This window comes from Heptranchias perlo, unplaced genomic scaffold, assembly GCF_035084215.1.
Source record: "Heptranchias perlo isolate sHepPer1 unplaced genomic scaffold, sHepPer1.hap1 HAP1_SCAFFOLD_439, whole genome shotgun sequence".
Taxonomy (NCBI): domain Eukaryota; kingdom Metazoa; phylum Chordata; class Chondrichthyes; order Hexanchiformes; family Hexanchidae; genus Heptranchias; species Heptranchias perlo.
Genome location: NW_027139452.1, coordinates 4,462 through 18,621, shown reverse-complemented (window position 1 = coordinate 18,621; position 14,160 = coordinate 4,462). Strand labels below are relative to the sequence as shown.

General features: G+C 44.8%; 1 protein-coding gene and 4 non-coding genes across 6 annotated transcripts; 1 reads left to right on the top strand and 4 right to left on the bottom strand.

The window, feature by feature from the left end:
- Positions 1-865: 865 nt before the first annotated feature.
- On the bottom strand, positions 866-938 carry trnac-aca (transfer RNA cysteine (anticodon ACA)). The gene has a single exon. It is a non-coding gene; the product is annotated as a tRNA-Cys (tRNA).
- Positions 939-3,608: 2,670 nt separating this feature from the next.
- Positions 3,609-3,700, top strand: trnar-ucu (transfer RNA arginine (anticodon UCU)). Its single transcript is given in 2 exon segments — positions 3,609-3,645; positions 3,665-3,700. It is a non-coding gene; the product is annotated as a tRNA-Arg (tRNA).
- A 1,582-nt stretch (positions 3,701-5,282) lies between these two features.
- trnaw-cca (transfer RNA tryptophan (anticodon CCA)) lies at positions 5,283-5,354 on the bottom strand. Its single transcript has one exon. It is a non-coding gene; the product is annotated as a tRNA-Trp (tRNA).
- Positions 5,355-8,193: 2,839 nt separating this feature from the next.
- Positions 8,194-13,841, bottom strand: LOC137312826 (zinc finger protein 268-like). 2 transcript variants are annotated; one of them, XM_067979240.1, is made up of 2 exons: positions 10,809-13,841; positions 8,194-8,774 (listed from the first exon to the last, which is right to left on the bottom strand). In XM_067979240.1, the coding sequence occupies exon 1, from the start codon at positions 13,430-13,432 to the stop codon at positions 11,441-11,443; it is 1,992 nt and encodes a 663-aa protein (XP_067835341.1). In that variant the 5' UTR covers positions 13,433-13,841; the 3' UTR covers positions 8,194-8,774; positions 10,809-11,440. The 2 variants fall into 2 exon arrangements, with proteins under 2 accessions (XP_067835341.1, XP_067835342.1); XM_067979241.1 differs by having other exon boundaries at positions 10,832-13,841.
- trnat-agu (transfer RNA threonine (anticodon AGU)) lies at positions 9,757-9,829 on the bottom strand. Its single transcript has one exon. It is a non-coding gene; the product is annotated as a tRNA-Thr (tRNA).
- Positions 13,842-14,160: the final 319 nt, after the last annotated feature.

Below are 14,160 nucleotides of genomic sequence, written 5' to 3'. Positions count from 1 at the left end.
GGAATTACCCCTCCCGGTCAATCCGCACTTCATGTATAAACATCGCACTCATATATACACACCCACAGTTCATATATAAACATCACACTCATATATACACACCCACAGTTCATATATAAACATCACACTCATATATACACACCCACAGTTCATATAGAAACATCACACTCATATATACACACCCACAGTTCATATATAAACATCGCACTCATATATACACACCCACAGTTCATATATAAACATCACATTCATATATACACACCCACAGTTCATATATCAACATCACATTCATATATACACACCCACAGTTCATATATAAACATCACATTCATATATACACATCCACAGTTTATAACAGAACAGCTCACTCCGAATCCACACCCAATTTATATTTACCCAAAGTCCTGTTCACAGCTCTCACCAAAGTCTGAACACTGAAAGTTGAACTGTTTTCCAGATACTGTCCGTCCAACTTTGTAATTTTAGCATCGGATTTTATGCAGACCGGCAAAGGGAGCGGAATAGCGGTCCTGGTGGTGAATGCTGCTTCGAACGGAAGTCTCGGTGTCCAGGAGCTGGCGGGGATTGGAAAGCTCTTGTGTCCCACGAAGTGTCTGAAAGGCCCGGATACACCTGAAGGTTATCAGTGCGGTGCCCACACCTCGTGCTGTAATGTTAGCGAGCCGGACATCAACTTAAAAGGCGGCGTGTTCGAAACACGTTGTGGTCACAGTTTCATTCTGTACATAACTGAACCGAAATCATTGAAAATGGAATGTTTTCTTCGCTGATTCACCATAAACAATATTTTATTATGAAATTTGATTCTCAGTTCCCCAGTGTCAGAGTGAAAATTGCTTAAATCCGAGCCAGGTAGGAGTCGAACCTACAATCTTCTGATCTGTAGTCAGACGCGTTATCCATTGCGCCACTGGCCCAGCTGATGACTAATGTGTTTTATTTCATTTTTCATTCAGAATCAACCCACAGATTGACACAGAGAGAGAAACACAGCGAGAGATGCAGACAGTGTCGGCAAACACAGCGAAATAGACAAGAGATATAGAAATGTGCCAAACGGCCTCAAACTCCACCAGACAGTGGCGAGTATCTGACAGGTATCAGTGAGAGGAGGTGGTGAAGTTGCAGTTTGATTTGGCCCCGTGGCTGAGCTGCTCAAAGTGCCCGTTTGGTCGGGGCCTTTTTTGTCTTCAGCCTCCTCTGTGATATTTACCCAATTTGTGAATTAAGCAACAAAATAACACAGAGCGGTATTTGTATTAGTTCCGGAGCCAACAAGGAAAGGATTCCAGATCTGCAGTATGTAAGTGTTCCTGCATTGTACAGGCGGACCTCTCATACAATGTGTCCGAAACACCTTTTGAGGATATTGCTCCAGAGGGCTGATTGTACAAACTTCTTTACTTACAACCAGCAACCGAATCTCCATGAAGAGTTGCGAAGCGAAGCTCGTTTCAGAGCAGTTTTCGCTGTTCAGCTTTAGTAAAATTGGTTGAAACTCATTTTGAACACATCTTAGTATCAATGAGAAGGTCAGGCACAGGATTGTTGGGATGGAACCGTCTCTAACAATAAGTACAAAGTATAATAGATTATTAAGTGAAACAGCCAATCCAATCTCTCAGTCTCTCTCTCACTTTCTCGGTGAGTGAACGTAAACCAGCAGAAGAAGCTAAAAAAAAAGAACTGAGTAGTTTTGTTTCTTTCCTTTTCCTTCGGGCGAGTACAGTTGAAGAGAATGATTTCTGTTTCCTGCTGGACCAATAACTGGAATGAGCAGTGTATCTGGTTCTCATGGTACCCAGTGAAATATCCACGTTTATATCTCCCATTTACACTGATACCTTCCTTCCTCACTAATTATAGGAAACTTTTGGTCAGGTTCAATCACATTTCAGAAGTCCAGAAGCGCAAAGCAAGGTGGAAACCTCATGGTGACGTAACCTACAGGTGAGGGAGGTTTGCAGGTTTACCTGGAGCTGAAAATGGATAAACTCCTTCCAATGTACAAACTCCCCTCACCAACAGCAATTCAATTCTAACTGATCTGAGACTTTGGGCATTTATGGTGATTATACTTTGTGGAGTTAAAGCAGCAGTAAAATCCGTTGTGTGTTATATACATAGCCGTTCAGTCAATATAAAACATTGTCATCCGACCCACCATGAGCAATGCCACAGGGGGTATGTTAGGTCACGGACAGTTCCGCCTCCAGCAGTTGTTCTCTCGGTCACACATCCGGCATCACCTCTCGGTCTCACACTTCAGAGTCACGCCTGAATATAAACACATTTCTGTTTCACACTTTAACCTGGAGGTCAACAAATCACAAGTCAAGAGGAAAGGAACAAACAAATCAAATATTTAAGAACGTTAACGGATAGAAAATTCACCATCAATGACTGAGGAAAAAATGAAGCAAACGGATCAAGATGAACAATTAGCAAAAGGTAACAATTAAAGAAAGGAGAAGGGGAACTGATCAAATCGCCCCAAATAGTTTTTGAAAAATCCTTTCGGTTTACATCTTAGTTTCTCCGTTAAGTTGGGGATGTACATCTAGAAATATTTTTCTTAACATCATAAAGACAATTAGAATACAACTTTCACAAAGTAGGCCTTAATCTTAATTATACGATAGCGTGTTATGTGTTTGTAAAATCTGCAATTGTTTTACCATTCTTTAAGTTTAGAGGGATGCTCTGAATATATGTTCTACATTGAAACGTAAGTGGATTAATACAATAAAATGTGGAAGTTTTTTTATGAACATGAAGAGCTGCTTTTCCATGTTGGATATCGCGATATATTTATTTACACAACTGTCATTTGTGAAATGATGGAATGTATTTATTTCTATATCTGTACCGGTGAGGAAATCCCCACTGGATCATTTCCAGGAACCAGTCAAGTACTTAAATTAGTTTGTCAAACCCAAAACACCCGTTGGGAATTGCTGATTGAAAATTTAAATGGAAATCGAGACCATCACAAGGTATTGGAACAAATATACCCGCTGAGGTTTCGGGGTTGTTACTGATTTATTTCTATCACTGAGTAACCTATTTTAAACAGGGTGATGCTACAAATCTAATGATAAGGGTCTGGGTTGGAGAAGGAACAGATGAAAGTATCAAATTTAATTACACTGATTCCACAAACACTGCACACCACATCCCTTAAACATTGTTCACTGTTTCTACATAAAACTGGAGAGGGTGCAAATAGAAAGTAATAGAACAAAAAGCTTATTAATGTGTCAAATTTAATTTTGATATTGTTGCACAAACACTGAACATCCCATCGCTAAAACACTGTCCCGATCTAAAATCAGTCGGCAGGACCCTGAGCCACAGTGAAAATGTTGTGATTTCAACCTGGTTCAAAACACGCAGCCTTCTGATGTGGAGTCAGACGCGACTGTTCTTGCACCAGGCCCACAACAAGCGGCTGGAGCCGGTTCCATTGGAGGGCGATCGGTGCAGACTGCCGCCCCGGCTCTCGGAATGTGAGAGGCGGAAGCAGGAGCGGCCTGACCGCCTCAACCACAGCACAGGATCCCCGCTCTCCTTCAAATTCCATCACTGACTCTGTGGCGCAATGGACAGCGTGTTGGACTTCTACTTCGTGGTTGGAGGGGACATTCAAAGGTAGTGGGTTCGAGTCCCACCAGAGTTGGGTTTTAGTTCAGGGAGCTGGGAAGTGAAATTTTGCAGCAAAACCGCAACAGGATCATTAATGTCCGTCAAGGACGGGAAACTGCCCCCTGCACTTCATCTTACACAAGTGGCTCCAGTCACACCCGGATTTATGATTCTGAATCCACTCTGAGCTGGATTGGCGAAACTCTCTCAAGGAGGAGACTCAACATCTGCTCAGACCGAAAGTCAATCTGCTGGACTTCCGGCTCTGTCAGACTGAATGTTCCTTCAGACAGGTTTCTAACTGGACACATGCATCCTGCTGCCGTGTGAGCATTGGTGCTGGAGGGGTAGAATTCTTGCTTGTAGTAATTCTATTCCTGTAAAACTAGCTCCTGAAGTGTAGGTTGGAAAGTATCCTGGCTGAGCGGTCGAAGGCGCTGGTTTAAAGCTCCAGTTAAATCCCACGATTTGTAGATGGATCAAAATCATAGTTTGTGTCTCCAAAACCGCAGCGTCCCTCCTGCAAACAAGTAATACTGAACATCTCATCTGCTATTGCAACAGCGTAATCCGGAGGAACCACATGGCAATACAAATAAGATGCATTTTGGAACAAACTAATTGTACCTTCAACTCCGGTCGAAATGTTCACAAGCAAAAGGATTGTTTGATCTCGGTGAGACTCGAATTAACAACCTCGGTATTTCCCGACCCTGTCCTGTCAGATAAGGACCGCGCACTGACCGATTGCGCCGCTGGAGCCCGGTCACTCTGATCACCTGTCCCACTCTGCTGGAAAGAATCTTAAGGTGAGAGACCCGAACCTGTGGAAACGTGTCCAGTCACTGTGATGAAACTAATATCTGCACTTCCACTTTCAGCTTCTTTCACATCCTCTGCTCCATCGCACGACAATCGGGTTTTCTGCGAACAGGTCAAAATGAACATTGCCAGAAATTCTATCAGTTGTGAGATTTAAACCCAGCGCCCACGCAGTGATTGGATTTATTGTCTGAAAGCAGCGAGCTCCGTTCACACAACGCCTCGCCAGTCTCTCACATTTTGTTTAATGCCCAAATAAATAAATTGGAGCTAATTGACCGCATTTACCCCGTGCTGGGGTTGTTCGCCTTCGAGCAGAGAAGGTTCAGAGGAGATTTGATAGAAGTGTTCAAAGTCATGAAGGGTTCAGATAAAGTTAATAAAGAGAAGCTGTTCTCATTGGCGGAAGTGTCGAGAACCAGAGGACACAGATTTGAGGTGATTGCAAAAGAACCAAAGGCGACATGAGGAAAATCTTTTTTACGCAGCGAATGGTTATGATCTGGAATGTGCTGCCTGAAAGGGCGGTGGAAGCAGATTCAATCGTGGCTTTTAAAAAGGAATTTGATAAATACTTGAAGGGGAAAATGCAGGGCCCCGGGGAAAGGGACGGGGAATGGGACCAATGGGATTGATCTTACAAAAGGCAGGTAAGGGATTGATGGGTTGAATGGCCTCCTTCTGTGGTGTGTTCATTCTGTGATAAATATTATTTTACACACAGTGAACAGACCATCCCTGAAAGACTCCCCCGCGATAAAACAGAGTGACACTGAAACATTGCGAAAATGCAATGACCCCGACGTGATTCGAACACGCATCCTTCTGATCTGGAGTCAGACGCGCTACCGTTGCGCCACGAGGTCCACAGCGCCCACCTGGAGCCGGATCCATAGGAGGGAGATCGGTACCGACCGCCACAGGGACTCGAAGAGGCGGAAGCAGCAGCAGCAACACCGCAGGAGCCCCGCTCTCCAATCCAGCCGTTACCTGCGGAGAGCTGCCAGTCCCGGCCTGAGCCCTGTCTGGGAGCCGCCTGCCATTCAGTCTTTACAGAACGGGACCGATCCAGTTTCAGCTCACACACAAGCTCAGGAATCCCACTCCTGACAGGTTCACTTATTTAAACCTTGTTTAGATTCAGTGAATTGGGATTTAATTCAATCCTCATCTGCCCGCCGCTCTGTCAGTTCAGGACTTTATTTAAACCGATACTTGGTGCTCTGTTTTACAGGGAGCCGGCTGTTTAAACATTTCTCAGTCCCACCACGAACACTTTTTGCTGCTAACTTCTGCTTAATACAAAGTTCCCAGGAAGGAGGGAATTTCTCCTGGGTCCTGAGTTAGAGCTGAGGAACAATAGAGGTCCGATTACACTCCTGGGTGTATTCTATAGGCCACCAGCTGGTGGGACGGATATAGAGGAGCAAATTTGCAGGGAAATTACAGAGAGGTGCAAAAGCCATAGAGTCGTGATAACAGGTGATTTCAACTATCCTCATATAGACTGGGATAACAATAATATAAGGCGCAAAGAAGGGGAAGAATTTTTGAAATGTGTTCAGGATAACTTTCTCGACCAGTACGTTTCTGGCCCACTGAGGAAGGAGGCATTGCTGGACTTGGTGCAAGGGAATGAGGCGGGCCAAGTGGAGCAAGTGTCAGTGGGGGAGCATTTAGGGAGCAGCGATCAGTATCATAAGGATTAGAATAGCTATGGAAATGGACTCTGTCCACTCTAAAGTAAAAGTATTCAATTGGATGAGGGTCAATTTCAGTGGGACGAGATCAGATCTGGCCCCGGTAAATTGGAATTAAAGATTGTCAGGCAAAACTATAATTGGACAGTGGGCGGCTTTTGAAAAGATGATTCGGGTACAGACAAGGTACATTCCAACGAGGTAGAAAGGTGGGGCAACTAAAGCCAGAGCTCCCTGGATAATAAGAGAGATAGAGAGTAAGATGAAGTGGGAAAAAGTGGTGTATGACAGGTGTCAGGTTAATAACACAAGTGCCAACCAGAGAGACTATAGAAAGTTCAGAGGGGAAGTGAAAAAGGAAATAAGAGGGGCAAAGAGAGAGCATAAGAATAGCGGACAACATAAAAGGGAATCAAAAGCTTCTACAGACATGTTAACAGTAAACGGGTAGTAAGAGGAGGGGTGGGGACGATTAGGGACCATAAAGGAGATCTACTCATGGAGGCAGTGGGCATGGCCTGAGGTACGAAATGAGTACTTCGCATTGTTCTTTACCAAGGAAGAAGATGCTGCCAGATTCTCGGTAAAGGAAGATATAGTCAAGATACTGGATGGGCTAAAAAATGAGAAAGAAGGCTGGCTGTACTTAAAATAGATAAGTCACCTGGTCCGGATGGGATATACCCGAGGATGCTGAGGGAAGCAAAGGGGGAAATTGCAGAGATACTGGCCATAATCTTCCAGACATCCTTAGATATGGGGATGGTGCCAGAGGACTGGAGAATTGCAAATGTTAAAACCTTGTTCAAAAAAAGGGTGTAAAGATAAACCCAGCAACTATAGGCCAGTCAGTTTAACCTCGGTGATGGGGAAAGTTTTGGAAATGATAATCTGGGACAGAATTAACAGTCACTTGGACGAGTGTGGATTGATTAGGGAAAGCCAGCACGGATTTGTTAAAGGCAAATCGTGTTTAACCAACTTGATAGAGTTGGTTGATGAGGTAACAGAGAGGGTAGATGAGGTCAATGCAGTTGACGTGGTGTATATGGATTTTCAAAAAGCGTTTGATAATGTGCCACGTGGTCGGCTTGCTGTCAAGATTGCAGCCCATGGAATAATGGGGGCAATAGCAATATGGATGCAACACTAGCTAAATGACAGGAAACAGAGAGTTGTGGTGAATGGTTGTTTTTCGAACAGGAGGGAGGTGGGCAATGGTGTTCCATAGGGGTCGGTGCTGGGACCACTACTTTTCTTGATATATATTAATGACTTGGACTTGGGAGTAAAGGGTACAATATCAAAATTTGCAGATGACACAAAACTTGGAAGGGTAGAGAACAGTGAAGTGGATAGACTTGAAGAGGATATGGACACGCTGGTGGCATGGACGGACACGTGGCAGATGAAGTTTAACACGGAAAAATGCGAGGTGATGCATTTCGGTGGGAAAAACGAGGAGAGGCAATATAAACTAGAGGGCAGAATTCTAAAAGGGTTAGAGGAACAGAGGGATCTTGGGGTATATGTGCACAAATCGTTGAAAGTGGCAGGGCAGGTTGAGAAAGCGGTTTATAAAGCAGACGGGGTCCTGGGCTTTATAAAGAGGGGCATAGAGTAGAAAAGCATGGAAGTCATGATGAACCTTCATAAAACACTATTTCGGCCACAAATGGAATACTGTGTCCAGTTCTGAGCAGTGCACTTTTGGAAGGATGTGAAGGCCTTCAGAGGGTGCAGAGGAGATTTACTAGAATGATTCCAGGGATGAGGGACTTAAATTACATGGATAGACTGAAGACGCTGGGATTGTTCACCTTGGAACTGAGAAGGCTGAGAGGAGATTTGATGGAGATATTCAAAATCATGAAGGGCCCAGACAGAGTAGATAGAGTGAAACTGTTCCCATTGGCGGAAGGGACATGAACCAAAGGGCATAGATTTAAGGTGATTGGCAAAAGAAGCAAAGGTGACATGAGTAGAAACTTCTTTACACAGCGAGTGGTTGGAATCTTTGATTTTTGTGCTTTGCATGTGATGAAATTTCATTATTTTACAGACTGTATCTTAAGAGTGGGGTTAAAAGTTCAGTGTTTTTGACGCCAGGAATCTGGTGCAGCCGTTGTTAAATTTATCAAAGCAGGCAATTGTCGCCATTTATCACAAGAACGCCCGAACTGGTTATGCGATCAAGATGAAAGTAACGCAACGAGGGACAGTTGATACAACACGAAAGGCATCGGGCTATGACAAAAATCCCCACCGTTTTGCTTTTCCAACATAAAGCGTGCGCCATTTATTCTCTGAACATAGAAACAGTCTGGTCTCGCTCACTACAGAAATCTCCATGTCACAGCGAATTCGCCTTTCAGGATCTTGTCTGTCAAGATGAATTGTGATTTCCGTGAAGCCAATGTTCCATTCCTTTATAAGTTTCATGTGCCTGCTCTCCGATCACAAGGTTTTTTTTAGTCCACAGGGTAAATGGTGGAATATCAGCCCTGCTCAGCCGGCAATGATCACGGTACATTTTCTTGCAGACAAAACACACATTGAAACCCTGGAACATTGAGGCAATGAATCCTGAGGAAAAATAAAATAAGGGCTCGAATCAATCTAACCAATAGCACCATCAAGACAAGTGAAGAGGTCACCTGCGAAACCAGTAATTCACTGAGCTAAACCTTGAGGCTGCAGTGACCAATATAACAGCTGTCTACTGTCAGTTTACTTTTCCAAAATGAATGGTTGAAACTTGCAGGAGTGAAAATCCAACGAGCCGGTCTTCACTCTTAAACCAGCAACTGTGAAGTTAAGAGAAACGTGCCAGAGAAATACTCGATTTCAGCGCGGTGTCACTGGGCCAGAGTAAAGCTCAGTTAATATGATCGCTGAGTGGCGAGAGGGTGGATTTGGAATTCCTGAGAGACCGCACTGCGCATTTTCCAGATCTGCTTGGAGCACCAATCCCTTCAATTCATCACTTACAGGGACAATTCGATTCTCGGTTTCTTTTCCCTGAACTTGACGAGATCTTAAAAATTGAGAGCGACCAATATCAAAGCGAACCTCGTCACCGACATGCTCACAGATACAGAGCGGCCACACTCTGCTTCAGTGAGATGAAAACCCAGAGCGGTTTCAAGGTCGAATGTAATTGGAAGCAAAGCTCGTTCAATGAAAGTGCAGCTCATTGAGGTGCCTTTAAAGTCCTGATTGTTTGAACTGAAATTCTTCCGAAAGCGCTTGAGATTCAGGTGGAGTGATTTGGGGATTTATTTTTCCTCTTTGCAAAGTTTGAACCGCACGTCAAGATCAAAAGTCTAGGGTTAAATTAGGGCTTCTCCAGGGTATGACCCTCGAATCGAGAATTATCCCCCGACCTCAATGAGCCCAGAAACAAGAACGTGTCACTGACACATTCTATGAGAGGGCTGACTGTTTCATGAAAAGGCATTTTTGAAGAGACTTCCTGATCAGTTCTGTGTTGGCTCCTGAACAAAACACAAACACCGCACTGTGCGTTTTTCCGTCTAAAATTCACGAAACACCACAAATTAAACAAAGGCACCACTGGGAGTTGAACCCAGGATCTCTTGTTTACTGAACAAGCGCTTTAACCAACTAAGCCACGTGCCAATTCATGGTACTGTGTCCCACCTCCTCTCATTAATATCTATCAGCTACACATCACATTCTGTTGTGGGTTCAGACTGTTTGATCTTTGTCGATTTCGCTTGCCCGTTTCCCTGTGAATCCCGATACTGACTGCGTTTCAGGCTGTGTTTATCTTTCTGTGTCCAAAGGTGCTTTGATCGACGAATGAATATTTGTGCTTGTGTTTGTTACTTTAAATAAATTCGGGATGGACAATTCTCGCTCTGACACTGAAGAACTAATTGAGTAAATTTCACAGTGAAGAGTTGTTTATTGTGGTGCTGAAACGAAAAAACGTAAAAGGTGCAAAGAGGGAAAACGAGAAAAACTTGTGAGTGAAATTAAGGACAACTTTCAAGGTTTTTACACGTACATTAAGAGAAAGAAGGGTGACTAAGAGTAATGGGGGCCCCTTAAAGACAAATGGAGGTGATATTGTAATTGAAAAATCAGGAAATAGCAGCCTTTTTTGACACTCACAGAAAAGCATGAGGATAATGTACCAGAGACACGAGGAAAACTGAAAATAAATCAAGGGGATTCAGTGTAAGTAAAATAATGGTATTGGAGAAAACAATTAGACTAAAGATAAACAAATCTCCAGGACCTGATGTTTACCATCCCAGGGGACTAAGGGGAACAGGTGAGGAAATTGTATATGCTTTTGTCATGATCGCTCAAAACTCTATTGATTCAGGAATAATTCCATGGATTGAAAAATTTCAAATGTCATTCCATTAATTAGGAAGGGTAGGAGAGATAAAACAGGGTTATAACTTTGAAACAATGAAGTTTTTTTCAGTTATTTCCCATTTCCACCCTCACCAGTTTTATACAGTAACAGGTAACAATGTTTGAGGGATGTGATGTCCAATGTTGGTGGAATCAGTGTAATTTAACTTGATACATTGAAGAATCTCTTGTCTATCCCAGGCTCTTACCTTAGGTTTAGACCCTCACCTAGTTTAAAATTGGTCACTCACTGATATAAATAAACCAGTAACAATCCCGAAACCTCAGCGGGGATATTTGTTCCGATACTGAATGACGGTCCCAATTTCCACTGAAATTCTCAATCAGCAAATCCCAGAGGCTGTTTCGGGTTTGACAAACTGTGAAACAGATTGTTTTAAAAGCCGGAAAGAGGGAAAAACTGGTGGTTGATATGAAGTGTTATACATTATCTCTTTCTGTTTCAGATTTACAATTTCTCCTTGTGTGTTACTCAAAGGAGAGGCTATAACGGAGCCCAGTGACTGGGTAACGAGCTGCACTGAGTCATTGGCCTGTGTTACAGACCGGCTCGTTGGACCTGCTCATTTCGTGAACTCGCTGGTGTCTCAGCACGTGTGATGACTGAGTGAATCCCTTCCCACACACGGAGCAGGTGAACAGTCTCTCAACCAATGGGCATGCGATGATGTGACAGCAGTTCATTTCTGCTTTTAAAGCTCTTCTCACAGTCACTGCATTAAAAGGTCACTCAATAGTGTGAACAAGTTAATGTTTCAGAAAGTGGGATGATCGAGTGAATCTCTTCCCACACACGGAGCAGGTGAACAGTCTCTCCCCAGTGTGAGTGCGTCGATGTCTCAGCAGTTCGTTTCTGATTTTAAATCTCTTCCCACAGTCAGAACATTTAAAGGTCTCTCAGTGTGAACTCGCTGGTGTTTCAGCAGGGAGGATGACCAAGTGAATCCCTTCCCACACACGGAGCAGGAGAACGGCCTCTCCCCAGTGTGAGTACGTTGGTGTGTCAGCAGATTAAATTTGCTTTTATACCTCTTCTCACAGTCAGAACATTTAAAAGGTCTCTCATCGGAGTGAACTCGCTGGTGTCTCTGCAGGTTGGATGGCCGAGTGAATCTCATCCCACACACGGAGCAGGTGAACGGCCTCTCCCCAGTGTGAACTCGCTGGTGTTTCAGCAGGGTGGATGACCCAGCGAATCCCTTCCCATACACTGAGCAGGAGAACGGCCTCTCCCCAGTGTGGGTGCGTTGGTGTGTCAGCAGATTAAATTTGCTTTTAAACCTCTTCTCACAGACAGAACATTTAAAAGGTCTCTCATCGGAGTGAACTCGCTGGTGTCTCAGCAGGATGAATGACCGAGTGAATCTCATCCCACACAAGGTGCAGGTGAACGGCCTCTCCCCAGTGTGAACTCGCTGGTGTTTCAGCAGGTTGGATGACTGAGTGAATCTCTTCCCACACACGGTGCAGATGAACGGCCTCTCCCCAGTGTGAGTGCGTTGGTGTCTCAGCAGTTCAATTTTGCTTTTAAACCTCTTCTCACAGTCAGAACACTTAAAAGATCTCTCATCAGAGTGAACTCGCTGGTGTGTCAGCAGGATGGATGACCGAGTGAATCTCTTCCCACACAAGGAGCAGGTGAACGGCCTCTCCCCAGTGTGGGTACGTTGGTGTATCAGCAGATTAATTTTGCTTTTAAACCTCATCTCACAGTCAGAACATTTAAAAGGTCTCTCATCGGAGTGAACTCGCTGGTGTGTCAGCAGGATGGATGACCGAGTGAATCTCTTCCCACACAAGGAGCAGGTGAACGGCCTCTCCCCAGTGTGAACTCGCTGGTGTGTCAGCAGGATGGACGACTGAGTGAATCTCTTCCCACACACGGTGCAGATGAACGGTCTCTCCGCAGTGTGAGTGCGTTGGTGTCTCAGCAGTTCAATTTTGCTTTTAAACCTCTTCTCACAGTCAGAACATTTAAAAGGCCTCTCCCCAGTGTGAACTCGCTGGTGTGTCAGAAGCTCAGATGACCAAGTGAATCCCTTCCCACACACAGAGCAGATGAACGGTCTCTCCCCAGTGTGAGTGCGTTGGTGTGACAGCAGATTACTTTTGCTTTGAAACCTCTTCTCACAGTCAGAACATTTAAAAGGTCTCTCATCGGAGTGAAGTCGCTGGTGTGTCAGCAGGGTGGATGACCGAGTGTATCCCTTCCCGCACACGGAGCAGGTGAACGGCCTCTCCCCAGTGTGAACTCGCTGGTGTGTCAGGAGGAGGGATGACTGAGTGAATCCCTTCCCACACACGGAGCAGGTGAACGGTCTCTCCCCAGTGTGAACTCGCTGGTGTTTCAGGAGGAGGGATGACTGAGTGAATCCCTTCCCACACTCGGAGCAGGTGAACGGCCTCACCCCAGTGTGGGTACATTGGTGTGTCAGCAGGTTCCTTTTGCATTGAAACCTTTTCTCACAGTCAGAACATTTAAAAGGTCTCTCCCCAGTGTGAACTCGCTGGTGTGTCTGGAGGCTGGATGAAATAGTGAATCCCTTCCCACACACGGAGCAGGTGAACGGCCTCTCCCCAGTGTGGGTACGTTGGTGTATCAGCAGATTAATTTTGCTTTTAAACCTCATCTCACAGTCAGAACATTTAAAAGGTCTCTCATCAGAGTGAACTCGCTGGTGTGTCAGGAGGCCGGATGACTGAGCGAATCCCTTCCCACACACGGAGCAGGTGAACGGCCTCTCCCCAGTGTGACTGTGTTGATGAATTTCCAGCCTGGACGGGTAATTGAATCCCTTCCCACAGTCCCCACATTTCCACGGTTTCTCCATGGTCTGGGTGTCCTTGTGTCTCTCCAGGTTGATGATCAGTTGAAGCCTCGTCCACACACAGAACACGTGTACGGTTTCTCCCCACTGTGAATGGTGCGGTGTTTTTTCTGGCTGTGTAACTGGTTAAAGCTCTTTCCACAGTCAGTGCACTGGAACACTCTCACTCGGGTGTGTGTATGTCTCGGTGCTTTTCCACTCACACTGATGTCTAAAATCATCTCCCACAGACAGAACAGACAAACATTTCTCCTTCCACATTCAAAGGTCGATGATATTCAGGTCCTGATGAATCGAGTGACTCTGTCAGATCTTGACGTGATCTTTGGTTTGAGTTTCCCTCTGCAAATCCTCCCCTGTAAAAGTAGTTTATAAAAGTTATCACTGTAATTACAGGATAGAAATTCAGATCAGATAACTTTACTTTCTATGGAACATTATTTCCTCTCTCATTCCTCAAAGCTGTAAATCCCCGTCCCACACACTCTCCCTCCTCCCTGTGCTGAAATCCAAACCCATCGCATCATCTTTCAGTGGCCCTAAACCATAAGTGAAAGGGTGTGAGAGAGAGTGTGAGAGAGTGAGTGTGAGTGTGTGAAAGAGTGTGAGAGAGTGTGAGTACAGCAGTGGGCTGGGTGTGGAGAATGAAGTGGGGCAGGTGGAGCATGTTTCAGTGGGGCAGCAGTGATCATAATCTCATTTGGTTTAGAACAGTTATGGAAAAGGACAGG

Excerpts from the sequence above, each read along its gene's own strand:
- LOC137312826 (XM_067979240.1), bottom strand. The coding sequence starts at position 13,432 with ATGGAGAAACCGTGGAAATGTGGGGACTGTGGGAAGGGATTCAATTAC.